The sequence below is a fragment of the Urocitellus parryii genome, chromosome 5, assembly GCF_045843805.1.
Source record: "Urocitellus parryii isolate mUroPar1 chromosome 5, mUroPar1.hap1, whole genome shotgun sequence".
Taxonomy (NCBI): Eukaryota; Metazoa; Chordata; class Mammalia; order Rodentia; family Sciuridae; genus Urocitellus; species Urocitellus parryii.
Window position 1 is genome coordinate 62325188 of NC_135535.1, and position 27961 is coordinate 62353148.

A 27961-nucleotide genomic window follows, 5' to 3' on the forward strand; every position below is an offset into this window, starting at 1 on the left:
GTATGGAAGATAGAGTGACAAGACTGAGAATTCCCAAACTAAGAATTTTGAATTTCAGAGATCCAAATCCTATGCCTGCTATTTGGCATTAAATGAGAATTGTGATTCACAATGTATTTATGACATTCTCAAGCTTCATTATGAAACCAAATTATGTTATAGTAGCCCATATAGCAGAAAAAAGTAGAAAACATAAACTATCTGTTTATACAGTTCTGAATTTTTTACTATAAGACCATGAGCCTATGACAATAAGAGTTGAATTAGACTTTCTACCATTCCTGGGGGCTAAGACCACTGAATGATCAAAAAGAGAAAAATAACCTCAACAAAAAATATTAAGGCTAATACTGACCAAAGCACAGGTTACTTTGGCCAGTAGAGAGAGTGGCTCTTGAAGTAAAGTGCAGTACTTTTTTCAGTTTGTTGTATCTATTTATTTCTAGGGATTGAATCCAGGGGCACTTTACCACTGAGCTACATCCCCAGTTCTTTTTATTTTTTGAGACAGATTACATTTGCTAAGTTGCTGAGGCTGCCTTGAACTTCACATCTTCCTGTTTTTAGCCTCCTGAGTCATTGGGATTCCAGGCGTGTGCATCAATGTGCCCAGCTCAATTTGGGTTCTTAAAGGTGGGGTGATTAGCCAAGGTAGTCCCAGCCACTTGGAAGCTCAGGCAGGAAGATTGCAAGTTCAAGGCCAGCCTGGGCAATTAGCAAGACCCTGTCTAACAAAATAAAAAGGGGGCTGGGTGCAGAGGTGCACACCTATAATCCCAGTGACTCAGGAGGCTGAAGCAGGAGGATCAAAGTTCAAAGCCAGCCTCAGCAGCTTAGTGAGGCCCTAAACAATTTAGACCCGTAACTTTTTTTGGTTGTAGTTGATACTGGAAATTGAACTAGGGTACATCTAATCTCTGAACTATATCCCCAATTCTTTTTTCTTTTTATTTTGAGATAAGATTTCACTGAGTTGCTGAGGTTGGCCTTGAACTTGAAATTCTCCTACCTCAGTGTCCTAAGTCACTGGAATTATAGGTGTGCCCACCTACATTCACATATTTAACTAGTTTTTTCTACCATAGTCCAAAATTAATATCTGCTCTAAGCTATGCATTTTCTATTTCCTCTCATCCATAATACTTCCCTCTGTGAATTAAATGCTCAATTTTCTAGAAAAGAAAGTATAGCTATATTTGTCCACATCTCAGGAGAATTTAAATTTTTTTTGATTAATTAAAATATTTGTGTTGCTAAGATAATTTTGTTTTTACTTGGTAATGGGGCTATGTGACTTGGGTAATAGGAATTTTCACCAAATTTCCATGTTCTTATTGTTTCAAATCACAGTTCTTGGGCTAGGGATATGGCTCAGTAGTAGAGCATCTGCCTGGCATGCATGAGGTCCTGGGTTTGATCCTCGCACTGGGCGGCGGTGGGGGGACGGGGGGATCATAGTTATGACCAAGGGTAATGAGTATTTAAAAGGCCACAAAATGAGGAGGATTAGATCTCTTTGCTTAAAATGATTCAGAAACTAGATTTACACATATCATAATTATGCTGAGTACATGTTTAATTGTGTTTACTCACATGTTGAGACACACAAATAAAACTTACAAAAGTAGAATAATGTATTATTCATCCTTTCACCCTGAAATAAAGCTGAGGAGGACATCAAGTCAGTTCAGTGCACATAGTGACATAAAGTCTGTTTGGACAGATTCTCTCCCTCTTACTTCATTTCCTTCTAAGTCTTTTATTCTTCCTTCCAGGAAAGACACAGATGAAGCCGACTTGGTTCTTGCAAAAGAAGCTAATGTGAAATGTCCACAAATTGTGATAGCATTTTATGAAGAGAGACTGACGTGGCATGCATATCCTGAGGATGCGGAAAACAAAGAGAAAGAAACCGCAAAGAGCTAAAGGACGGGTGGTCTCTGTCATTTCTCTTTGTACATAATACATTCGCCTCCCTGCCTTTCCCTTCTGCCCACCCTCTTCTATCCTAAACACATCCATAAAAAAAAAAAAATGTGCTTATCACTGTGCTCCACAGGAGAAATGTTGGTATTGGTTCTCTTGTAACATAACTGATGGTCTGATTCATGATAAGTGTCTTTCTGTGAAGACCAGGCATTTACATACTGTGTGTAATTCCCACAAGTTTTTCCTTTGCCCTTATCTCTTCCTTCTGCTCCCCTGTGACCTCAAGATAAGTTTTAACTTTTTAATCACCTTAAGAGTCTTGATCTTTTCAGGGTTGGTTGCTTTTTAGATTGGGGGATTTTATTACAATGATGATGAATTTTGGTTTCTTGCTTTGTTTCTCAGAATATGTTGATGACCAGCTGGCCTTTATTTTAACATGTTGGGATGGAAAGAATATTGCCCATCTTTTAAAAAGCCAATAGCAACTGCCTACCTGTTGGGGCTTTCCCAACTTCTTTAGCTCTACCCAGGAGAATCCAGGGTCCCTGATGTGGTCTTCTTCTGGGCTACCCTCTGTTGTTCATCCTCACCCATCCTCCCAGAATAACTCCGTCCTTTGGAGGACTTGAAATTTTATGTTGAAATTTATCAAGGCCCTCCTTTTAGCCCTAGGATTTTTGGCCTTGTTCTTAGTAATCCCTGATTCTCCTTCTGTAAGTTTGTCATAAAATGACAAGATTATTAACTATGGGACAAGAGGATATGGGGTAGGGGCAAGAAACAGTTGTCTTTATCATGTATGATGTGTACGTATTCTTTCCTTCCATCCCTTATATTTAGACTGTATTTATGTAGGTGTGAGTGATTGCCTGGTGCTTGCTTGTGCCAAGGTGCTAGGCACCCTCCAACCCTGCCAACTTTTGTGGCCTCCCAAAGCATTCCTGTTACCAAAGAGGCTTCAAACCTGACTCTCTCTTCTCAATGGACCTATGTTGCCCTTCCATGTCATTATTTTCAGTGGGGAATTATTGGAGGGGAGCCATTGGCCACAGTATCAATTTTAAATTTTCATTAACAATTATATATACGTTTCCTGCTTTTTTTGACTCCTGGATTTGCCAACAGAGTCCACAAAGTATTAATGTTCTTCTCCTTTTCCACCCTCAAATTTTATTTGAATCTTATTTTTTAAAACCCATTTTCATGGAAAACTATCACCTCAGAAAGTGGCAGGTCCTTGCATTAGCATGTCGACACAACCTTTACTCCCTACTCAGCCAAATAGTTCCCTTTTGGTTTCTTCTTGCTTTGCTAATTGAGAGATTTTTTTATGATAATATCCTTCTGCCTTTGTCCCCCAAACAATGCCCTACTTCCCTTTATCCTTTTCTTGTAATTGAGAGGGCTAGAGAATCAGGACTAAACATAAGGAAGTAGCAGGGTTTGAGCATCCTTGTCCCAGCCTCAAAGCTGAGGAAATAAGAATAAATGCTTGAAGTAGCCTTAATTCTAGAGTTTGCCAGCCATTGAGGCTGTTTTTGTTGTTTTTGATTTTTAAAACATATAGCTGTCTGGCCAGGAGCATTCAGCCATTGCTAGATTATTCATAGTAATGAGGGGAATGGTGGATTGCTCCAGTCCACAGATGAGCCAAATAATATGCAAATCATATACCCATTCATAGCATTTGTTACATTGCTTCCCTGCTCAGCTGCTGATTGAATTCTGTATGTTGTATAAATTATGTCAAAAATTATACTGCACAGTTGAGAAGACAGCTGTTGCTGCAGTGACAGGACAGACTGGAACAATGGAGCTTTTGGTTTAAGTCAGCCAGGAAAATCTTTTTGAATGGTAATGTGATTGGGGGGAGAGCTCATAACCCATTCCTTTCGTGGGTAGGAGTTTTTATCTCCATATTTCTTTGCTCTATGAAGGATTTAAAGGCCGGATCAAGTGGTAGATCATTGACAGTCATTTGTATTTAATCTGATGGGCATCAGCAAGAAAAGAAGGATGGTCAGAAAACACATTTTTCGTACAAGTAACACAGGATATCAGGGTAGGTAAGAATAGGGCAAAAGATGTCCAGAGCTCCTGAGAAGGGGATCACCCAGATCACTTTGACTGACTGCTGGAGAAAATGCTAACCTACCTAAGTAACCAGTGCATGCCTCCCAGTGATAGTGGTTATGTGAACTGCAATGACCATGTTTTTAAAATCAAATCTAGCACATGGACAAGGAAAACAGCAATATTTGGTACTGAGATTAGTCCTTGAAACCAGGTACACGATGTTTTGCTGTGGCTATAGGTAATGTTGAAAACATTTATCAAAGTCTGAATTTCCTTTACCAAAATGACCCTAGTGTCATCTGTTACTCATCACCCCTTTTAATTCTCTTCATTTCATCTTTTTCTGTCTTCAGTTTATAGAATCATGGTTTTCTGAGTTACCATCAAAACAACTTTTGTTCTCTCCTTGCTACTCACAGCTGGTTGTGTGGAATGTAGGGAACCAGAGCACCAATACTAATTTCAGCCCTTAGCACAAAGGAAACCAGATGCCTGCCAGTGCCTCCAGCATTTGTTGGTGCTGGGTAGTTGTTCTCTCCATTGGAGAATTGCAGCCTCAAACAAATCTGTTTCATGGAACTTTCTCCTCTCTGAGGAGTTTGTAGCCAGGGGTGCTCACCACTGAGCTACATCCCTAGATCTTCTTATTTTATTTTGAGATAGGGTCTTGCCAAGTTGCCCAGGCTGGCCTCCAACTTGGAATCCTGTCTCAGCCTCCCAGGTAACTGGGATTACAGGTATGCTGTTGCACCCAGTTTGCAAAGAAAACACTCTTAAATGCGTAGGTCTCAGGTGCTCGCGGTATATTTTTCCTGTGTTCAGTTCTCTTTCAAAACATTCTAATGCTGAATTTCTTCCAATAAACAGCAGTAAGCGATATCCCTTTCTACAGAGTTTAACAGAGCTTTTTGGAGTAGAGTCTACCAGGGACAGCTTAGCAGGTCTTCTGATTCCCAGGACTGCACAAATGGCTCTCAGGTTTAAGTCCACTACTGGGAAGGTCAGCCTGGAGGGCAGTGCCCATTTTAAACCTGGAGAGAGCTATATTGTTTTTTTTGGTTTTTTTTTTTTTCCTTGTTCAAACGGGCTCTCGGGAATATTTGAACCTGTGGTGCTCCCAGCACTGACAACTCTAGATGGTCCTTGGCTGTCCCCCAACCATATCTGCATACTTTTGGTTGTTGAAGGGTTGGTCCTATTCCCACAGCCCAGGCAGTTATTATCCTTAATTCTTTTTATTCCTGTTCTAGAACTACCTGTTGTCTGTTTTCTTTACATTCAGTCCAAATAACAGGGCACTGGGAAAGGTTTTAGGACTTCATCTTGAGTTTTTATTGGGCCTGTGCTTTAATCCAGCTCACTAAGGAACAGTGAAGGAGCAGCATTTGGACTGAGGAATCATTGTCTCCGGCATTAGGGTTCAAATTTGAGGGTCTAAAACACTACTTTGTGAGGATGTGAGAGCCCTATTAGAGCCAAATTGAAAAATCTCAAATGGGCTAAAAAAAAGGGGGATTTATGACCCCATCCCTTTGGTTTAGATTTTTAGAGTCAAAGTTAGGGTTATTTATTTACAGTCTTTAACTTACAGTCTAACACAGTATAGACTTGAGGTCTGTACTTTTATAATTGAATCATCAGGCATGTCTGTACCAAGGAGGAGAGAGGAAAGGTCTGGAGCCACTGTTTGACATTGGCTTCACCCTCTAATGAAGGATTGTTTTCAAAAACAGATGTTGTCCAGCCTTACACACAAAGGCATATGCTCTGAATCGGGTGCCCCGAGTTTTACATAAAGCTGTCTGAATTCTCGCCATGTTAATTTACATCAACTTTGGTGATTTCATTCTACAAACATTTTTTGGCCTGGGGATACCAAGTTCAAAAAGGGGCCATCCTTCTACACTCAAGAGAATTTTAATATTGGTATGGGATGAATTGATCATTAATAATTTTGTGTAGTAAAGATTACAAGTGGAGGCTGGGGTTGTAGCTCAGTGGTAGAGCACTTGCCTAGCATGTGTGAGGCACTGGGTTCGATTCTCAGCACCACATAAAGGGCTACCAACAACTAATAAAATATTTTTTTAAAAAAGATTACAAGTGGGTATAAAGTTCTGGTTTAGGAACAGAGACAGCTGACTGATGTGGTGTAGTTTTGAGCTCTAGAGTAGGAAGGTGACATTAATTAGTTAATATGTGGAAAAGACCTATGGCCTTGGATGAACTGAGCTAATTGGCCGTAGAACACAGCAAAATTGTTTTCCAGAAAATAAACAAAGCTGAGTTTAAAATGTTGTCATTATGGAGAGAGAAATCAGATGAATGGGTATAGAGAACCCCTGATTTGAGTCCCTGGCTTGTCCTCTGCCAAAGTATTCAGTGATGTAGTTAGTTCTTGCTTGTGGAAAGTATCAGCTATGTTACGTATCCAATTGTTTGTAGATTCTTTAACACTGTTCTTCATGGACATGTTATCAAAGTTGCTCATGCATATTTCAGTTTCTTATCCCTTTTGGAGGAGTAAACATGAGGTGGGCTTTAAGCTTAAAATGTACTATCTCTTGAGAAGATTTGTTTAAAAAAAAAAAAAAGCTGGGGGCACATCTGTTAATACCTGAGCATATACCTTGGGGTGGTACAGTTTTATTCAAGTACAGCAGGAGAGTGATTTCTCACTTATGTCAGTTATGTGGTAACCTTTCCCAAAAATACACATAACCTGGAGTCTCAATGAATCCTAACCCAGTTATGAAATAGTGTAATCCTAAGAAATTGTCCATTCTAACCCACATGCTCATAAGAAGAAATTTAGCTCTGACTGGATTAACAAGAGTAAAGAAGCTTTGGAAGTCAGAATTCCCAGGATTTAGACTAATTACTGGAAAGTTAAGTGTGAAGTTCTTTGGATGGCTTCATAAAAACAATTTGTTTCATTTTGCTTGTGCTGGATTTCTTGAATTTTAATCTACCTCATCTTGTCTTTAGAGTTACTTCTGCCTGTCATTGCCACTTGAACATCATGTTTGACTGGTTGTTTTCTAAGGTGGCATTTTCCTATTTGGTAGTTCCTTTTCTTCTGGTCCTCATTTCACCTAGCATCATCTCACATTGCTTCTCTGTCAGAAGAAATGTTTTAAAATAGTTTATAAAGTCTTGTTTTATGGGAAGAAGTGATCCTTCAGTGCTGTTTGTCTCTGAGGTCAGTAAGAGAGGAGTTAAAACAAGGTGGTGGGGGAGGGACAGATCCTGCACTGGAGGCAAAATCTGACAAGGAAAGAGCCATTAATTAAGACAATTTCAAAGTCAACTGATTGTGATCATTAATGTCATAATAGATCAAAACCTAATTATCACAGTCTAGGTAAGAGCCATCAGTATTAATCGGAAAATCTAATAGGAAACTATTATCAAGAAATTAGGCCAAATTGAATGCAATGAACTTTTTATCTTGTCATTCACTATTTTGTGTGTGTGATGTCCCTTGGCATTGACAGGTATGACCCTGACAGCTGATCCAGGTCCAAATGGTCAGCTCATTACCTTTTTTTAAGGAGTGTATTTCTGGGGGCTTGGGGACAGTTAAAACTGAACCCAAACTGTCATTGCTGAAGATCAATCTTGAACTTTCTTGTCATTTGGATTTGTCCATTGTGATCAGCCATCAGTAGAAAAAGTTTATATTATATTTAAAGTCTTTAATGGTTCCTGGAACTATAGTGTCCCTGATGAATATGGTACTGTGTTGATAATTTTTTTAGCTTCTGTTGCATGTAGAAGGTCCTGCTGCACTAGCCGCTGTGAGGGGCATGAAAAAAGCAAGGTATTTGTCTGGAAATTATTTGAGATCACCTGAAACGATAGTTTCCTGTGTTGGCATTCTCAAGGCTCAAGTCACTGTGTTGGCATTCTCAAGGCTCAAGTCAGTGTTTTCCAGTTTCCGGTAGCTTTAGGATTTTATTCTAAAACAGGGCTGGCTGGGGTTTGGTACCCTCCTGACCCCCAACCCCTTGTCCTAGTTTTGGGGTAAGGAATATAATGGTTTCTACCAGAACTCAGAATAAAACCAAAGTGGGTGGGGAATGCATCAAATGTTTTTTTTGTCCGTGGGTTTTCTGTTTTGTTTTTTGCCTTTTGCCTTAAAGAGCTATGGCTCTGGCAGGAGGTAAGAATATTACAAGAGTATATATGACGAGTTATAGAGGTCACCGTTTATATTCTTAATCTTAAGCTGTTGATGCAGTCCTGGGTTTGAGCTGAGGCAGAGAGTTTGGGAAATGATGCCCTCTGGGTTGGTGGGGAGGGGTGTGCAGCAGCTGGAGGCTGGTTGGTGGTGCTGGGCTTCTGCGCTGTGTGATAAGTAGCCCTAGGAGACTTGATCAAGCCCACCAGTGGGTTAAGGTTTTTCTTGTGCCTACCTGAGAGTGGTCTTGTTTCTTTCTGGATTTTAGGAATTTGGGTTATTCAGTACAAAACCTTGAGAAATCATTGTGACTTAGCTCTTCACGTCTTAAGATTTTTTCCCCCAAAGGAATTCATGTCTTTAGTGTTTAAAATGTAATTTTATTTTCCACTAACATAATTTTCAGAAGCAGATGGTTTCTCTTAGGTTCCTCACATTATACTAGATAAATAATAAACCCTTAGTTAATAATTGTGGGTTGATTGAGCTCATCTCATTTGCAGAGTGAGGTGTACCTATCATCTTCCTTTTGCTCCCAAGTGTACCTGAGAAGTAGAATACTCTTAAGAAGCAGAAGATGAATTGAGTGGATGCTAACTACGTGTGCCAACCTCTTCAACTGATTTCATAATGGCTGACCTTGGGCAAGTCATTCCTTTCAATGCCTCAGTTCCCCATCTGTCAAATGGGGGTAATAATACTGACCTACCTCACAGGGGTGTTGTGAGGCATTGTGAATCAAAGTTGATAGAATACTTTAGGTTCCTCTGTGGAGGATTCCTTGAGCCGAAGTGTAAGCCTGATGCAGGCTTTTAGTCCTCACTGAGCTGTCTCCAAGTTTGGAACTACTTAGTGACCTCGGCCAACTCTCTGCCCCCTACCCCTCATCAAAGCTGCTAGTTCAGATGTTGACAGTGTTTTCTTGAATGTTGGAGTCTTAATAGTCCAGACTTACTTGGGATGTTATGGGGGAAGGCACTAGTATCTCCTCTGTCTTGCATTCACAGAGAGGCTTTGGATTAGGGAATCATGAGGGAGGGGTGCTACTGCTTGTTTTTCTTTGCAGGTTGGGAATTAAGATTCCTTTACCTATGGATTTGGAGCCAACAGACTGTTTCCAGAGGGTCTCAATGGTTTTGACTTCTATTACTTTTCATTCCCCCCAAATGATCCCAGTACTGCTAGGTCACTGTACCCTTACGTGCTCCTAAGCCTCCACCTCCTCATAGGAACCAGATGGTTCAGTAAATGTTACCACCACCTCATTCTCCACCAGAAAGAGCTACATTGGAGGGGTTTTTTTTACCCCCCAGAAATATGTGTAATGCTTAGAATTGGGCATTGATCCTTAAGACTTACATCTGATTTTCTGTATTTAGTATTTGTCATCTCTTTCTCAATGTCCACAATCTGAACCTGACCTTGACCTTTTTTCCCCCTTTGGTTTGAGAAAACCTTGGAAACTATTTCTATTGCCCAGGTATGGGCTCAAGAACTGTCCTCTTTCCATTTCATTTTAGGGGCTCTGCCAGCTCCTCTTCCCAATAGGGCTGTTTCTCCTTTCCCTTCCTTAGTCCTAAATTGGTAACCCATGAAAAAGCACAATGTCCTGGCTCCTTGCAGTCACATTCCAGTTCTCTGTGTTTTGTGGACTCTGCTCCTGCTGTTCACCCGGTACTGGGGGTACTGGAGGGTTCTGTGGAGTCCTGGAGGATGGAGAGAGCACAGTCTGACATCCTGCCAAGTAGCCAGGAGTTGACTCGCCCATGGCCTGCTGGCCTTCCACCACTTCCCACCGGATGGGATCTAAGAAACTCAAGAGGCTGGGTTCCTTCCAGCACTGCACCATCCTGAGTAGTAAAGTCACACTTTGTAGCCAGATTTCTGAATGGAAATGAGGCATTGAATTCTCTATGGACTTTTTGGTTTGTGGGGGAGTTTTGGTTGTGTTTTTTAGTTTTATTTCAGCCAAACATGTCTGCTTTTGATTTTTTTTTAAAGGATAAGTGATCTATATGTATGTTTGCCTCTTAAATGTAAAATGTTTAAAAGTAGGCATTTATGTGTTTCCACAACTGACATCCGATTCAGACCTCATTCTCTCCCCCTCTTCCACCCTCTTTTCCCTCTTTTCATACTCTTGTATTGGTTCTAATAAATGGTTGCTTTTCAAATATGGATCTTGAGTGGTAGTTTGAAGATCTGGATCTCACACCCTTTTTTAGTTTGGGCCCTGGAATGTCAGACCGTAGCCATACATCCCGTTTCCAAAAGAGCAGCGGGACTTTAAGAATAGAGGTGGATGAAGGTTGGGGTGCCTTAGGGTGGGGGGCTGGTTTCCTAAGGGTTGTTGGGTCTCTTAGTCGCTGTCTTTCTACAGCCACAGGGTGGTGCAAACCTGCGGGAATACAAACATGTCCCACTCCCCAGTCTTCCTTGAACTGGTTCTGTTTGTGTGCCTTCCTGGTTCCCAGGCTCTTCTTGCTGCTGACAGTTCAGAGAATAAACATGACCCATGGCACTCTATAAAAGTGAGCACATGGTCGTTAGAACTTAAGAAACACCACATCAAGTAAACAGTCAATCAGGTTTAAGGATTACAGTGTATGTCTTTGTAAATATAACTTCGTATTTTATCTTCCTGATTTTTGACAAATAACCAAATAATCTGTCTTCTCTGAGGACTAAATGCTTGGGGCCAGGAGTGTGATGGAGGCCAGTTGGAAGCTGGGTTAGCAGGGGAAGCATATGCTGGAAAATCCAGCATTTATTGGATAACCCAAGTCTCATGTAGCCCTGAAGCTAGTGGAGATAGGCAGAAACTCCCAGAAGAGTGAGAAGTGAGGAAGATCCCAGAACCAAGGCACCCTCCCATGGAGATGTGACTCTGAGGCAGAGTCCTTGTTCCTACCAGCTCTTATCTGCAGTTCTCTGGTCCTGTTTTCCTTCCTTGCTGTTGAGTTATAGAGTCTCCCCAGTCTAATCTCGTAAAGTCTTATGAAGACATCTGTGGGTTGGCTGACTTAATGGTCCATGACCCCATAAACATGGGACAGGAGAGCCATTTGGTCCACTTCAGAGCCAGACCCTTCTGGACATTATTTATTTCCTACCTCTGAAGCCTGGGACTGCTTGCCCCCTTCCCCTTCTATCTCTTTCTAGTTCTCGCACCACCATGACGGTTTGTCTCTGCCTCAGGCCCATCAGAAAGCACGACTCCAGGGTTTTGACACCAGCATTCTCACCCCTAAACAACTGTGGCTTAGTTTTTGCCTCCTCCAGTGTGCCTGCACGGCGCTCGCTCAGATGAGCTCATCTTAGCTCAGAACTCTTCCCCGGAATCTTGCCTAGTGGTCTGCTGGAGAAGTCCAAAACTGGGCAGTTTGGCCTCTCCTTTTGTCTTCCTCAAGGGCTACAGAGCTAGTGAGATCCGTGCAGCACCGAGGATCACGAGGATCATGTGTGGGGATCACCGTGCACATACATGCAGCTCTAACATGCCCTGTTAAAGGCAGCAGCCTTCAGGCAGCCTCTGCCCTTTGGAATGAAGTGTGAGTCAGGGCGAGAGCCTCATTATTTGTGGCCTGCTAGACAGAACCTTGCAGAGGGGAGCCCACTACAGTCCATGGACATACCCAGGTGCTATCCAAACCTTGATGTGACCTGTGTCTGTGTGTGTGTGTTGGAGCAGGGGAACGAGCAGAAAAGCTGGTCCCACTGGTGTCTATGGATGTGCCACACAGGCACAATGGGACTCTTCAGGCAGAGGTTGGGGCTGAAGGGGAACTACAGAGTGTGAAAAAACCCTGTGAACTCACTTGGAGTCATGGACAAGCTGGAGACAAATGAAGGGAAGGGCTGGTTTTTGTGGCTTGTGGCCGTCTTCCTCCCCTCCTTCCTATGGCTCTCCTGCTTTCCCTACCCGCTCTGCAGCTGGAGCATCTTGCATTCCAGGTGCTGGCTCCCTCCTCGCCCAGCTTCTGTCTTTATTTGTGCTGCTGTATTTTTTATGATCTCCCCTTTGTCTACTATATTGTGTGTATTTTTCTTGTTCTTCATTTTTTTGTTTTTGTTTTCTTTTTCTCCTCATTTCTGGTCTCTCCATGTTCTCTCCATCCTTTAAATTCCACAAGCAACCTCAATTTGGACACTTATTTTCAATCCCATCAAATTAATATCTTTCTTGCAACAGTCTGGGACTCTGAGCTCTTTCTACCCCATGCCACCTCTGGAAACAGGTGCATCCCTTTCTGTATATAATGTGATGCCCCCTTCCAGACTGGGAGAAGCAGCTGTCTCAACAGCCTCGCGCCTCCTCTCCACAAAGCCGTTAGATCATTTGGTTATGAGCCAGGGAGGGAGAAAGAGATGCTGAGAATTGAGCTTGCTGATAAATTTAAATTTGGGGGCTGCTGAGATGAACAGCGTTGGGATTATTATTGCACCCTTTCCTTTTCTTTCCCTTTCCTGCTGCTGCTGTCTTCTGGAGAAAGAAGCTGGTGGGGAGTTGAGGTATTGGCCACAGCTGCTGCAGTTTATGAAATTCTGCTACATCTGCAGCAAGGGGCGGAGGCAGGGGGAGGTGCACTGGAGCCCTCTCCTCTGCTGATAGCAATGGGATAGGCCATTCCTTTCCTGCCGTTTCCCAAACCATGTGCAGGGACCTGTGCAGCATGCCCCCTACCCCACCCCAATTCTATGCTTCTTTGTTTTATCTCCTGCAGGAGCCAGGGGACCACAGGTCCTAGGGACCTGGGCCTGACAGCTCCTGTGATTTCTGTCACATACCCCCTTGCTCTGGTTCTTGCCTTACCACTCCAGTCAGATCTGTGCAGGGAGTTGGGAGCTGGAGAGGACTGAGCTGCCCCATGCCCCCAGGGGAGGCGGGGGGGGGGGGGGGGTGCTGCTCCGGGTGCAGTGCAGCCCAGCCCCAACTGCCTCTAACCAGAACACGGATGCTCCATGCTTTCTCTGCCCTTCCAGTTGCTTCCTTCTCCCTGACTTTTTTTCTTGTTCATTGTCTGTTCTCAGTTGCTTTTTTTTTTTTTCCTTTATGTTAGAGAGTGAATAAGGGGGATTGAGGGGCAGAGTGAGAGAGGGAGAGAATAAAGATTGTTTTCCTCCTCTCCTTTGGCTCTGTGAGAGAGGGGGCAGGGAGTTGCCATCTTTCTCTCCATCCTCAGCCACCAGAGTGAGCAATGATGTATAAAACAAGGACTCTTACTGGGGATATAGCTCAGTGGAGAGAACATGCCTATATTGCAAGGCCCTGGGTTCAGATCCCAGAACTGCAAAATAAAACTTAACAATCAATTTGGAAACTTTCATAACACTCTGGGGGTGATTGGGGCCATCTGGGGTGCTGCCATAGACTGGACATCACTGAACTTTAGTGTCCAGCTAAACCAGCTGAATCCTTATTTTGTCTGAAACTCCTGTTTCCTTGTAGCATAGGAATAAAAAATTTCCTCCTTGGGGGTCTCCCATTGCCCCATTCATCAGCCTAAGGGATCATGAGCAGGTAGAAGTCATTTTCCTGATTCTCCCTGTCCCAATCTGCTCCAAGTAGATGAAGGCCAGGAACTATGTCTGGGCTTTTGGATCTCATTTCTACCTTTGACTTCTATGCTTTCTCTCAAAGCAGAGAAGAGGATTTTTGGTGTGGACTAAGGAGCTGGTTTAGCGACCAGGTTACAAGCATGGAGAAAGGAGGTAGAAAGACAGGCACAGGGTTGTCCCTGGAAAGAACTAGGAGACTGGATTAAAATATGGGAAACAAGAAGCTTGAAAAGACAGATGATGTGTAGGGGATGTATGTGTGCCAACACACAGATGCCAGGAGTATGGAAGCTCACACAAGGAGCAGGTGAGGCCCTTGGCCGCTGCGCATCCTCTGCCTCCTGGTGCACCCAGACAAACACAGCCAGCTGGAACTTCCCTTCTGAAGAGCTCTGGGCAATGAATCAACCGAGCATCCACCCTCAAGTGTTCTGAATTAGAAAAGACTGGATGACCTCCCTGGAAATCTGAAAAATATTTGGACTATTTCAGGAGGCTCTTTGGCATCCTGAGGACTTTAATCTCCACCCTAGGGTTGGGAGGATGGAGGGCCTGGAATCCTGAAGTTTCCTTTCCTCAGGCCCCAGTCCTGCTTCAGGTGGTCTCAGGAAGGGACAGAGAAGAGAGTGTGTCTAAGGAAGGAGGTGAGGCATTGGCAGTATGGTGGCTGCAGATAGGGCCACCTCATCCTCAAGAGAGATCTCAGAGCTGGATAGCTGCTGCTGCCTCCAGAGAAGAGATGGGCAAACAGCTCCCTTCTTCCCACAGGAAATGGCATGTCTCTGTGTGTGTGAGTTGGAGGGATGGATTAATCTGAATATATGTTTGTGCTCATTTGAATATATTAAATCATTTTAAGTCCAAGTTGTGTCACTTTAATAGAAGGGAAGCAATTGCCTAGATAATTCAAGGCAGCAAATAATTCCCAAATTGTTTACAAATATGAGTAAAGGTTTCTTGGACTGGATCTTGGGACAACATCAAAAGGTAGGTACCTGTGGGCTTCTTGGCTTCTCTGGGTGAAAAGGAAGAAGTCATTAAAGGAGGTAAAGAAGAAGTTCTTAGATCTGCAGCAGGACAGCTGTACACAACTCAGAAGCAGAAAATCGAAGAGGCAGGTGGAAGAAAGGTGGGAGGCTCAAGCGAGCCTCAGGGGCAGCAAACTATGGGAAAAATATCGAGAATGTTGGCAGGCCAAAGGCCCAAAGAGCTGTAGAATAAAGTGGGAGCTGAGAGAGGTTAGGAAGCAATGCAAAGTCACCACTGGCATTTCTCCAGAATTAGCCAGTACACCAGCCCAGACCAGTCCAGGCACTGGGCAAAATCATTAGGTAAGAATTCAAGTCTGGGGCTGGGGATGTGGCTCAAGTGGTAGCGCGCTCGCCTGGCATGCGTGCGGCCCGGGTTCGATCCTCAGCACCACATACAAACAAAGATGTTGTGTCCGCCGAGAACTAAAAAAAAAAAATAAATATTAAAAAATTCTCTCTCTCTCTCTCTCTCCTCTCTCACTCTCTCTTTAAAAAAAAAAAAAAAAAAGAATTCAAGTCTGGGGCTGAGCATGGATGTGCTCCCCTGTAATCCCAGCAGCTCAAAAGATCACAAGTTCAAAGCCAGTCTCAGCAACTTCGAGGTGTCAAGCAACTCAGTGAGACCCTGTCTCTAAATGAAATACAAAATAGGGCTGGGGATGTGGCCCTGGGTTCAATCCCTGGTGCCAAAGAAGGGGCAGGGAGAATTCCAGTCTGGGGCTGGGGGTGTGCTCAGTGGAAGGACACATGCTGAGCCTAAACCAGGCCCTGGGTTAGATTCCAGCACCACCCAAAACCAAAACAGAACAGCAAAAAACCCAAACTCTGGCTTTGTCATTCTGCAGGCCATAGATCAGTTAAATTAATCCTCCTGTCTGGGTATCAATTTCCTGAGGGCTTTCTTTTTCATAAGATATTTTAATGTAATCACAACAAAAACCAATAAAAGGAAAAGTTGGAAAAACCATAATCATGTTAATACAATACATTTTTTTATGTTTATGTGCCTGATCAGATTTTGTCCATACAAGACAAATTCCTATTTTTACATAGTAATGTTTTGTGTGTGTGTGGTTTTATTTTAAATTTAATATTAAAAATAGTTCTATAGCACAATGTGTTTTGTTTGTTTTTGGTTTTGGTACTGGGATTTTAACCCAGCGATGCTTGACCACTGGGCCACATCCTCAGCACCTTAGGGTCTCACTAAGTTGCTTAGGGCCTCACTAAGCTGCTGAGGTTGGCCTCAAACTTGCCACCCTCCTGCCTCCACCTCCTGAGTTGCTGGGATTACAGGTGTGCACCACAGCTCCTGACATTATAGCACTATGTATTTTTAAAAATTGTGTCCACAAATTATAATATATACCCTTTTACAGGATACAAAGTGGTGTTATATGTATCCAGTGTGGATGACTGAATCAAGCAAATAAACATATTCATCACCTCAAATACTTATCCCTTACTCCTAACTGGAACTTTGTATCCTTTGACCTTTGGAAATGGTTGATCCATTTCCCCCACCCCCAGTCTCAGTAACCACATTCTGTTCTCTGAGTTTTAGGTTCTAAAACAACTGAGAACACACAACATCCTGTGTGTGACTTATTTCACTTAGCACAATGTCTTCCATGCCCAATCATGTTGCAAAGGACAAATGTTTCTTCTTTTTAAAGGCTGAATAATATTCAATTGTGTTAGTCACATTTTCTTCATTCATTCATTTGTTTCAACTCAGGGGTGCTCTACCACTAAGCTACATCCCAGCCCTTTTCATCTTTTCTTTTGAGTAGGGTCTTACAAATTGCTGAGGCCAGCCTCAAACTTGTGATCCTCTTGCCTCACCCTCCTGAGTAGCTGGATTACAGGTATGCACCACTATACCTGGTCTCATTGTGGGTTTTTGATTTTGTTTTTGTTTTTTTGTGTTGCTGGGGATTGAACCCAGGGCCTTGTGCATGCAAGGCAAGCACTCTACCAACTGAGCTATATCCCCAGTCCCAGTCCCTTGTTGTGTGTGTGTGTGTGTGTTTTTTTTTTTAAGAGAGAGAGAGAGAGAGAGAGAATTTTTTAATATTTATTTTTTAGTTTTTGGTGGACACAACATCTTTGTTTGTATGTGGTGCTGAAGATCGAACCCGGGCCGCACGCATGCCAGGCGAGCGTGCTACCACTTGAGCCATATCCTCGGCCCTCGTTGTGGTTTTAATTTGCATTTCCCAAGTGATTATTTTTTTCAAATATCTGTTGGCCATTTAAATGTCTTTTTTCAAGAAAAGTCTATTCAGGACCTTTGCCCATTTTAAATTTGGGGGGTTTTGTTTGTTTGTTTATTTGCTATTGAGTTGTTCATGTTCCTTATATGTTTTGGATAGTAATGGATCAGATGTGTGGTTTGTCAATACTGTCTTCCATTCTGTAGGAAATCTCTTCACTCTGTTGTTTTCTTTGCTGTGCAGAAACTTCTTAGTTTAGTATCGTATTTCTTATTTTGCTTTTGTTGACCATGGTTTTGATGTCAAATACAAAAATCATTGCCTGTGACTAACATCATATAAATTTTCTTCTGTTTCCCTCTAGTGTTTTTATGATTTCAGTTCTTACATTTAAATCTTTAGTCCATTCCGAGTTAATTTTTTTGTATAGTATGAGAAAAGGGTCCCATTTCCTTCCTCTGCCTGTGGATATCCAGTTTTCCCAGTGCCCTTTACCAAAGAGCCTGTCTTCCCCATTTGTTTTCCATTCTTGACAACTCTGTCAAATTCATGGGTTCATTTCTGGTCTTTTTATTCTGTTCCTTTTGTTGATGTGTCTATTTTATGCCAGTACCCTGCTGTTTCAGTTATTATAGATGTATAATGTGGTTTGTAAGAATAGTGCAATGCCTCTTGCTTTGTTAGTTTTGCTTATAATTAATTACCTTGGCTATTTGGGGTTTGTTTTTGGTAATTATATGTGTATTTTAGATCTTTTTCTATTTCCATAAAATATGACTTTGGAATTTTCAAGAGAGTACATTGAATGGGAAGATTGCTTTGGGTAGTAGATTTTAACAATATTAGTTCTTCCACGTCTATAAATGGGGAATATGTCTTCACTTATTTGTGTCTTCAGTTTCTTTCGTCAGTGTCTTATAGTTTTCAGTGCAGAGCTCCTTCACTTCTTTGATCAAATTTATTCCTAAGTATTTTATCATTTTTTTGGATCTACTGTAAATGGGATTGTTTTCTTTAGTTCTTTTTTGGATAGTTCTTTGTTAGTGTATAGAAAAGCTACTGGTTTTTGTGTATTGATTTTTGTGTGCTGCAATTTTATTGTATTTATGTGTTCTTACAGTTTTTGTTGTTGTTGGGATTTTTAGGGTTTTCTATATACAGACTCCTGTCATCAACAAATGATAACAACTTCACTCCTATCTTTGCTATTTGGATGCCTGTTGTTTCTTTCTCTTCCTAGTTGCCTGACAAGAACTTGCAGCACTCACTGTGTTGAACCCAAGAGGCGAAGGTGGGCACACTTGTCTCATTCCTGATCTTAGAGGAAAAGCTTTCAAGTTTTCACCATCAGGGGGTGCTATTAACTGTGGGCTTGTCATATCCAGCTGTTGTTAGGTTTGGGTACATTCCTTCTACCTAACTTGCTGAGACTTTTTTTTTTTTTAATCAGGAGAAGATGTTAAATTTCATCAAGGACTTTTTCTCTGGATTTAGTGGCATATCATAGACTTCATTCTGTTAGTGAGTGTATGTATCCCTGGGATAAATCCTTCTTGATCATGGATATTGATCCTTGTAACTAAATTGATTCTTGCTGCTGAGTTCAGTATGTTATTTTTTTTTTTGAGAATTTTTACATCTATTTTCATCAGGAGCACTATATGTTCTTAATAGTTATTATTATTTAAAATCATTATTAATAAAGTCTGTCAGGACTCATTGGCTGGAAGGTCCTCTTATACTTCTCTGGCTCTTTCATCTCAGTCTTGTACTTTTTTTTAATGTTTATTTTTTAGTTTTTTAGGTGGACACATATCTTTATTTTATTTTTATGTGGTGCTGAGCATCGAACCCAGTGCCTCACACATGCCAGGTGAGCACGCATCCCAAGCCACATCTCAAGCCCCTCAGTCTTGTACTTTGAAACAATGGTGCTTCCAGAATTTCATTCTTTTCTCATTATACTTTGTTTTTTTCCCCTTCTTCTTCTCCTTCTCCTTCTTCTTTGTACCAGGGAATTGAACCCAGGAGTGCTTAACTCCTGAGCCACATCTCCAGCCCTTTTTAAATATTTTTCTAGAGACAAAATAGCACCTTGCTAAGTTGCTGAGGCTGGCTTTGAACTCAAGATCCTCCTGCCTCAGCCTCCTGAACCACTGGGATTACTGGCCTGGGCCACTGCGCCTGGCTGTTTCTGTTTTCTGAAATAGTTCATACACTCATTGTTTCAACCATTGCATATGAACTCATGACCCCCCAAACCTATATCTCAGGACCTCAATACTTTCTCTGTTCCCACCCTAGCCACTTGCTCTATGCTGCCTCCTTCCTCCCAAGAAACCTAGAGACTCCTCAAATATAGACCCTCCTTTGTTTAACCTAGACTCCCTTTTCTGCACCTCCTCCACTTCCCTTCTCCTGGTCCCTCTCCCAGCATTTCACAGAGCCATGCCCCTGTCCCCTTCACCCTACATCTTCAGTGGCTCCTTCCTCCTCCATGCCTCTTGGATCCTCCAAGCAGAGTTCCTCCCCCTCCCTGTGGTGCTTCCACAGCCTCCTGCACCTCGTCTGTATTATGAAATACAGAGTCCACTTCTAGCTCATTGTTGGATCGTCAACTTCACGTCACCATCGTTAACTTGGTCATATTCACACTCCCTTTGTGGCTGTCATTATTATCTCTGTTGTCCACCCTATCTCATTAATAACAGTGACACCAAAAAACTTGTATTAAATATCATCATCTCTCAATCTGTCCCCCCCCTCCCCCCCCCTCTCTCTTGCATGCACACACACACACACTCTCTCACACACACGCTCTAGCCTTAGGTAAGGCAATTGTCAGTTCTCTCACCCCGAAATGATGCCTGGTGGGACTGAATAGGTGGGAACAGGAGCCCTGTGTCAGTTCCTTCAGTGCTGGGCACAGAAGGCTGTGGCCTGAGCAGGTGGAGCCTGGGTGGGGTCAGAGGGAACAATGTTAAACCAGAGAAACTTAGAGCAAATGTGTATTTCCAATACATGAAAGCATTCGCACCTCACAACTCAGAGGAAACTGAGCCCAGGGGAAGGCTATGACACTTCCCAGGGTGTCACAGTTGATTGGTGGCAGAACCAGGCCTGGAACCCAGGTCTGTCTTCCCCAGGACTCCCCTCTGCGCAGTGGCTGTGCCCCTTCCAGTCCTCGGATGCCCACTTAGGACATAAAGAGTCACAATAAAAGGAAGGCTGAGCAGTTAGGAGGTCCCTATGCTTGCTGAAATTTAGCCAGGGAGCACAACGCCTCAGAAGACGGGAGTCGGGGGACAGGGTTTCCAGGCCTTCTTGGGAGGGGATGGTGGAGACAGGGGAAGGATGTGCAGACCAGGACTGTCCTCAAAGAAAGGCCCAAAGGATCCTTGCCTCTAGCTCACTTGGGCAGCCCGAGGTGATTTGGGGGTTTGTGCTGCCCCCTGGTAGCCAGTGTGGAAACGGCATCCAGCCTGGCAAGCAGGCAAGCCAGCATGACCCCTTGCTTCACCTGAGGACCTCTTCTTGTCCCTGTGTCCTCACAGAATGCACCCGGTTGAAATTCCTCACACCTCTTGACCTGGATCCTTAGTGGAAGCATTCCCCTCTCCATGGGTAAGAGAGCAAGATGGAGGCTCACGCCATCTGTCCGGAATCTCCAGGAATCCAGCACTTTTTTGACATGCAGTAAGCAGGTCCTGTACTATTTCATTGAATTATTACCAAGTCTCCACTGAGTAGTCAATATCCCCATTTTAAAGTTCAATAAATGGCTCTGGAGGGAGGCAGCTCCTTTTTTGAATGTTGCGCAGTGCCAGAGCTTGAGGCCTCTTGACCATGGGTCCGGTGCTCTTTCCGGTGGCACCTTCCACTGCCCGGGTTCTCGTCCTTCACAGCCCCTGGGTGCTTGGGGAGATATGTGAGGATCCAAAAGGAACTCGGGGCAGGGACTCTCCTATAGGCTCACAGATGTCACGTCAAGGCTACCTGGGACCAGCAGCACCCTAAGTGTCTATATGTGTCATACTCCAAGTGCCTGAAAGAATCAGGGCTTCCCTCCCTCTCTCCCTCACTCACTCATTCAGTGTTTCTGAGTGTCTCCTATCGCTCCAGACTGTCCAAAAGCAGGACACAACCAAGGACAGACATGGTCCCTGTCTTCACTGAGGGAGCTCACAACCTGGGGAGTGCAATTGACCAAATGTTCATGGGGTGCATACTAAAAGATGTCATTACTAATTGCCTTGGGTGAGAGGATTTAGGGAGGTCTACCAGAGGCAAGAATATTTGAGTTTTATTTATTTATTGGTACCAGGGATGGAATCCAGGGCCTTGGGCATGCTAGGCAAGTGCTTTTCCACGGAGCTATGCTACATCCCCAACGCCCTTCTCTCTCCCTCTACCCAGTACTGAGGACTGAACCCAGGGGCTGTCTGCCACTGAGCTATATCCCCAGCCCTTTTTACTTTTTATTTTGAGCCAGAGTCTCCCTAAATTGCCCAAATGCCTTGAACTTTCTCTTTTACCTCAGCCTCCAGAGTCCAGAAGGCCCCTTAGCCTCTTTTCAAAATTTGTTCTGAGGGCTGGGGTTATGGCTCAGCAGTAGAGCACTTGCCTAGCACTTGGGAGGCCCTGGGTTCGATCCTCAGCACCATATATAAATACATAAAATAAAAAATAAATATTTAAAAAAATTGTTCTGAGACAGGACTTCCTAAACTGCCCAGGCTGGGCTTCAAATTTGCTATCCTCCTGCCTCTGCTTCTCTAGTAGCTGGGATTGCAGGCTGAGTGATCATTTTCAAAGGATGCCTGTCAAGCAGACAAGAGGGCAGAAAGGCGGTCTAAATGTAGCAAGCGCATCTAAAGTCCAGGCAGAGCAGGAGAGCCCTTGAGGAGGCTGTTGTGTGCCTGAGTCTGGCCTGGATGCAGGAGATGAGGCTAGAAAAGGGGAATGCTGACAGAATGTGAGGGGCTTGGCTGGGGCGAACAATATAAGCTTTCTTCTGAAAGCCTGGGAAGTTCAGTTTTAAGTTGTTGAACTTGATCAGTCCCTTTTTATAGCAAGGTAACCTCTCAGGCAGGACTACCACCTAGGATACCATGCGCCAGTCCTGGCAGGAAAATCCCAACGAAGTCCCCGCCCTAGGCGTTGGGGAGAAAGATCAGTACCCCCAGGAGACATTGACCCGGTGGAGTCCTAGAGAGAGGGAGGAAACCCGACCCTGTGGTTTCAGGATTGGCCTGCGGCTATGCGAGGCAGACAGATGCCCAGAAGGTGGCGCGAGCTGGAGGTGGCGGGTAGGGACAGGACGGCACCCGCAGCTGCTCAGGGAGGCGTGAGAAACCGCCAGCACCCGGGGCGTGAACAGCCGCAGCGGAGGCGCAGACAGGGCGCCTGCCCCGCGTGGGGCCTGTTCGCCCGGAGCCGCCTGCCACGAATTTATGGTCCAAAGCCGAATGCAGCTGTGCGCAGCTGGGCATGCAAATGTATGCAAATTACGCTGCCCCGCCGGGGCCCGCAGCCAGCCGAGTCAAAGGGTGGGGGAAGGGGCTTTGTTACAGTCTTTCCTGGCCCGGGAGGAGCTCGGACGGTGGGGCGGGTGAGTGGTGGGGAGGGTGCATCTTATCCTCCCCGTCCAGAAGATCCCGCCTCAGGGCCATGACAGTCTTTGGGGAAGAACATTGTCCCCAACGCCCTAGGTTCCCACGCTCATCCCCATTCCGAGCAAGGTGCAGGCAGAGATTTGAAGGCCTCTGGCGCCTAGAGACCCAAGTGTCCTTCCTTTACCGTTAGCAGGAAGGCCCTCCGTAGGACATAATCATCCCACCTTCGCCCCAGTGTTAGAGAAGTCCCTCTCCCCGCGACCAGGGAAGACCCATCTTCTTTCACCCCTTCATTGCGATCCTTCCTCCTGCCTCCCATCCGATTTTTGAGAAGTCCTTTCAGAAGTCTAACCACAATCACACTTGCTGTTTTGTATTTCCTTGCGGTTTAGCGAGAGGACTCTATTCCCTAAGCCCCAGTCGTTAGATTTTGAGAGTGTGGGAGCAGGGGGCATAGTTAAGGACGTCTAGGCAATCGATCCCCACCCGAGGCAAAAACTAGTCTGCGCTGGGGACTGTCAATCTCGCATCTTGGGCCCTTTTCCTTGCCTGCTGTTCCCACGATGGCCACAAGGGGTCTTCCTTGCGCTAAGAATGGGAAAACCTCCGCAAGACTTGAGCGCAGAGGGGCGGGAGGGTCTGGAGCAGTTTCCCCTCCGCAGTCCCCAGCTCCCAGACTCGGCGGTGTCCCGCCACCCCCGCCCCATCCAGGCGGCTGCATCTAGTCGCGCACGACCTTGAGCTCGCGTACCCCACGCTCTAGACCTGGAGTTCGACACTCCTGACTCTGCAGACCTGCCCTTAAGCCTAGAGAGCAGCACCAGGGCTGGGAGCAGAGGGGAGAGCCCCGGGCTGGACACATCACAGACACCCAATGAAAGCTGGTGATAGAAAGGATGCGGCAGTGTCCTGTCCAGAAGCTAGGGGAGCGACCGGATGACCTTGATGCAGGGCAGTAGGAATTCCCAAAGGAAGAGAGGGCCACGGAGGCAGTTCAACCGCCTACCAAGGAAACTGAGGCCATCTACGGGCCCAGCTACATAGGACTTAGCTATTGATACTGCTGGGGAGGTCGTGAAGTGACCAGGGAAGTTAGAAGGGAGTGGGCAGCCAACCAGAAAGCAGCCTTAATATTTCCCTGACCACGAAAGGCAAGAGTACCAAAGATCGGAACCGCAAAAGGGCTGTTTTGTCAGGATAGGGAAATGGGATGTGAGCTTGGAAAAGGAGTCGAAAGTTTGGATCAGACGATCAGGCATCCACTTTCTTCTTTGAGGACAGAACTTGTTACGTTTAGCTGAAGTTGCAGCAGGAGGAAAGGTGGTTAGACACCAGGAAGGACTTCCCATTGGAGTCGGATCTGGATGTAGTGGGTGAAGGGAGGATGAAGTCGTTCCCGGGGACTAAAGTCGGGTAGTCTGAAACCCCCTCGATAATGGAAACTCATCTTGGGTGGTGGGGGAGGGAAATAGAGTTAAGGATTAGACCCAGTGGGAAGAAACTCTGGGGGAGTTGATGGCCCTTCCCCCACGGAAGCGGACGGGGCACTGAGGAGCGAGAGGCATAGGACCAGGTGCTCTCTGACCGCCCACCTGGATGACACCCGGGTGGCCCTGTGTCCTGCCCCCGCCTGGGGCTTGCAGAAGCCCCTCCCCAGCCCAACCCGCAGACTTTCTGGATGCTGCTGAGCCTCTGGCGGCACGCGGGCGGCGCACACCTTCTTAAAGACCCCCCACCCCCATGGGCTCCAGGCGGCAACCCACTACCCCAAACCTTACCGTAGGCGCGCCCGGGGAGGGTGCTGAAATGGTCTTCAGCAACCCTAGGAAGGGGCCTTAGGAAACTCGCCCTGAATCCTTGGGCCCCTCTACCTGTGTTCCCAGGTGACCTCGCTGAGCGGGGACCACACTTTGATTAGCACATAGTAAGGACAACAAGGACAGCTTTGGGATGGAGGCCCGGTGGACCGTGCGACCTCCACGTCCATCCGCATCAGTGACATGCGGAGGCCCCCTGTCCTGTTCGCTTCCCAGCTGTTGGAAGGCCTGCGCCGAGGCCTGGCAGGGGGCGTCCTGGTGCGTGGCCGCCTGCGCTGAGCGAGTCGCAGCGCGCAGCCCCCCGCGTGCACGTGGAGGCACTTGAGCAGCTGGGTCCGCGTCCCTGGAGGCCATCGAGCCAAGACTGGAGAGTCCACTGTTAGAGGTGCTGGAGAGAAAGCCCCCAGTTGAGACGGTCCTCAGAACTGAGCGTCCCAGACCAGCACTCAATTCTCCAGGGCGGGATCCCAGGGACCCGGGACTCAGTGTAGTCCGTCTGGTCCGGGGGAGCCCAGAGTCGGGGCTTCTCCGATGGTGCCCGGCAGAGGGCGCTCAGGCCCACGCGGTGCAGTCCCAGTGTGCGACCGGTCTCCCGTGTGCCCTCTGCTGGCCGCTGAGGACACGGCCGCGCGGCCCCTTCCCGGTGGGCACCCAATGGGTGGGTTTCTTCTGGCCGTCGCTCTCCTGCGGAAGTCGAACAGCACCCAGATGTGGGCCCAGCGGTCAGGCCTGACTCTGACTCCACTCACCGCTCAGCTCCGGAACCGAGCCCCAGTCCTCCCCAGCCCTCAGAAGTGTGGGTTGATTAAAGTACCAGGATTCCCACCCAGCTCTGCACCCACACTGGACTGCAGGAGGGTGGCGAGGAGAATCCCAGCAGCTCAAGCTGAGGGCCTCATGGACCCCCATGAGCCACTCACAGAGGCTTGAAATCCCAGCCTGCCTGCTCCCAGATCCCTGGTCCCAGCCTGTCAATCTTTCAGAATCTCCATCCTGGGATGTTCCAGACTTCCAATTAATTCCCTGCCTACCAGATCCCTGTCTACCAGAATTATCTATTTTTTTTAAGGTACTGAATTTGAATCCAGGGGTGCTTAACCACTGAGCCACATCTCCAGCCCTTTTAATATTTTATTTAGAGACAGGCCTCCACCAAGTTGCTCAGGACCTCACTAAGTTGCTGAGGCTGAGGCTTTTTTTTTTTTTTTTAATATTTATTTTTTAGTTCTCGGCGGACATAACATCTTTGTTTGTATGTGGTGCTGAGGATCGAACCCGGGCTGCACGCATGCCAGGCGAGCGCGCTACCGCTTGAGCCACATCCCCAGCCCGCGGCTGAGGCTTTGAACAGTGATCCTATCCTCCTGCCTCAGCTTCCGGAGCCGCTGGGATTACAGGCGTGCACCAGGGCACCAGGTCTGAATGATCTTTTTAAAACAAGTCGGTGCAGGTCACTCTCCTAATTTAGCTCCCCATTGCCTACAAGAGTGGACCCAGACTCCTGCTCGGGCCCCTCTCTATTGGCCAGGCCTGTGCCTGGGATCTCTTGGAACCTCCTTGCCTTCCCCTCACAATTCTCCAAACACCCTGCTCATGGGGTTTGGTCTTCCCTTGACAGATTCCTACTCATTCCTCAAGGCCCACTTCAGATGTCCCCTCTCTGAGATTTTCTTTCTCTGACATCCCCAGGAAGGGTTTCTTTGAACCCATGGGTGTCATACACACCTCCTCTTCAATGACTCTTATCCTGAGCATTATCTATGTACATACAAGACTGTTTCCCCCAGTGGGACTCCTGCTTCTCCAGGATAAGATCTGGTTGTTATCTCTGTTGACCCATATAGGTCCTCTCATTGAAGGACCAAAAGTGACCTCAGCCCCAGACAGGTCTGGCCCTGGGCCTCCAATGTGACAGAGATGCCTCTTCCTGTTTAACAGCAGGCTGGCCCAGCTAGTCATCTCGCTCCCCCGCTCCTGGGGTGAACCTCTATTTTCCCCCTCACTCCCAAGAGATCAGGGATCCCCTCTTTCTCTGTGCTGTTTGCTCCCCTTCCTCTGGGAAGTAGGTGCTCTGGATCCTGTTGGTTCTGGGGACCCAAATCTAAATCCCATACAGAGTCCAGGAGCAGATGTTAGAGGGAGGCTTGTTCCTGGAGACTCCCCACTGATTCTTTGGCCCCACCCCAAATTAGCCCACCCCACCCCCAGTTACCCAGTCCTTGCTTGTCTTGCCTGGAGCTTGGGGGCAAAATCATAAATTTGGGAGACAAGAGGCAAGATAAAGATCATTTGTTGAAAATGGTGTCATCAATCATATGCTGCAGAGACCACATCCAAGAATGTCCCAAACCTGGGTGCTCACATGTACTGGCTGCATGTGCCCTGTTGTGTTTTCTCCTATCCCCACCCCCTACCCCCCAAAAAATGTCCACAGCCTCTCTGGTCAGCTCCCTTCCTGGGCGTCAGGTTGCCTGGCTGATTCCTGGATGCATTCTCAGAAGGGCACAGGCCCGCCCTCTCCTCTCCCACCTTGGGAGGGTCTCAGGAATGGAGACGCCCCATCCCCCCTTCCCTCTCCACATTAATGATCACATTTCTGAAAGCGCCTGGAGGGGAGACTCCCAAACTCCTAGTCGCAGAGTTTCAGGCTGAGGATGAATAGATAAATAATGGCTTGCCAAATTAATTAATTATTTTATTAGCCTGAGTAATTATTAATCAGGTCATTAATCACCCAGCTGTGCACTATGAATAGTAATTACGTGTGTAGGGGGGGTGTGCAGTGATGGAGCAGGTCATGGCTCTCAGGTCTGGCAGTGTCTATACCTTCTTCTGGTCCGAGGAAGATTTGGGAAGATTTATGGGCCTCTGTGTCTCCCCTCAGCCTTGGGTCCATGCTAGAGACAGGAGCAGAATGGAGTCTAGTTGCATCCCTCGAAGGGCCAGGCTCTGCTTTCACCCTCCAGGCTTGCCGAGTTCAGAGCTAGGGGCAGTGCAGAACACAAGAGAAAGGAAAATGCAGAGCACTTGGACTTGGGAGTGTGTGTGTGTGGGAACAGGGGGGGACCTGGTTGAGGGGAGGTCGAGATGGAGCGAGCCCAGAGTGTGACAGCAACTTAGTGAGACCCTTGTGTGTGTGCAGGTGTCTCCACAGCTGCACTGTGACCAATCATTTGATATGTGAAAGCAAGGCTGGGATTGACCCAACATTTTGCCTTTGAACCTGATGCTTTGGCAAAGTGTAGATGCCACCAGAGACGAGAGAAAACACAGGAGACTGTGAACAGAGAAGGGAGGAAGGGCAAGGTGAGGCTGAGTAGAGAGGACAGGAGGAAGGAGGCAAGGATAGCAGGGGCTCTTTTTTTTCTTTCTTTTTTGGTACTAGGGACTGAACCCAGGGGCACTTTGCCACAGAACCACATCCCCAGCCCTTTTAATTTTTTATTTGGAGACAGGGTCTTGCCAAGATGCCAAGGGTCTCACTAAGTTGCTGAGGCTGGCCTTGAACTTGTGATCCTCCTGCCTCAGCCTC

At 46.0% G+C, this 27961-nt stretch overlaps 1 protein-coding gene across 4 annotated transcripts in view; it reads left to right on the top strand.

Annotated features, from left to right (window-relative positions):
* The window catches only part of Cbx5 (chromobox 5), a 40074-nt gene extending 29707 nt beyond the window's left edge, over nt 1-10367 (top strand). For all 4 annotated transcript variants that reach the window (XM_026398822.2, XM_026398824.2, XM_026398826.2 and 1 more), the window contains exon 5: nt 1776-10367. In XM_026398822.2, the coding sequence (XP_026254607.1) occupies nt 1776-1926 (151 nt within the window). In that variant the 3' untranslated portion in view covers nt 1927-10367. The remainder of the gene's footprint in view (nt 1-1775) is intronic.
* The last annotated feature ends 17594 nt before the right edge of the window (nt 10368-27961 follow it).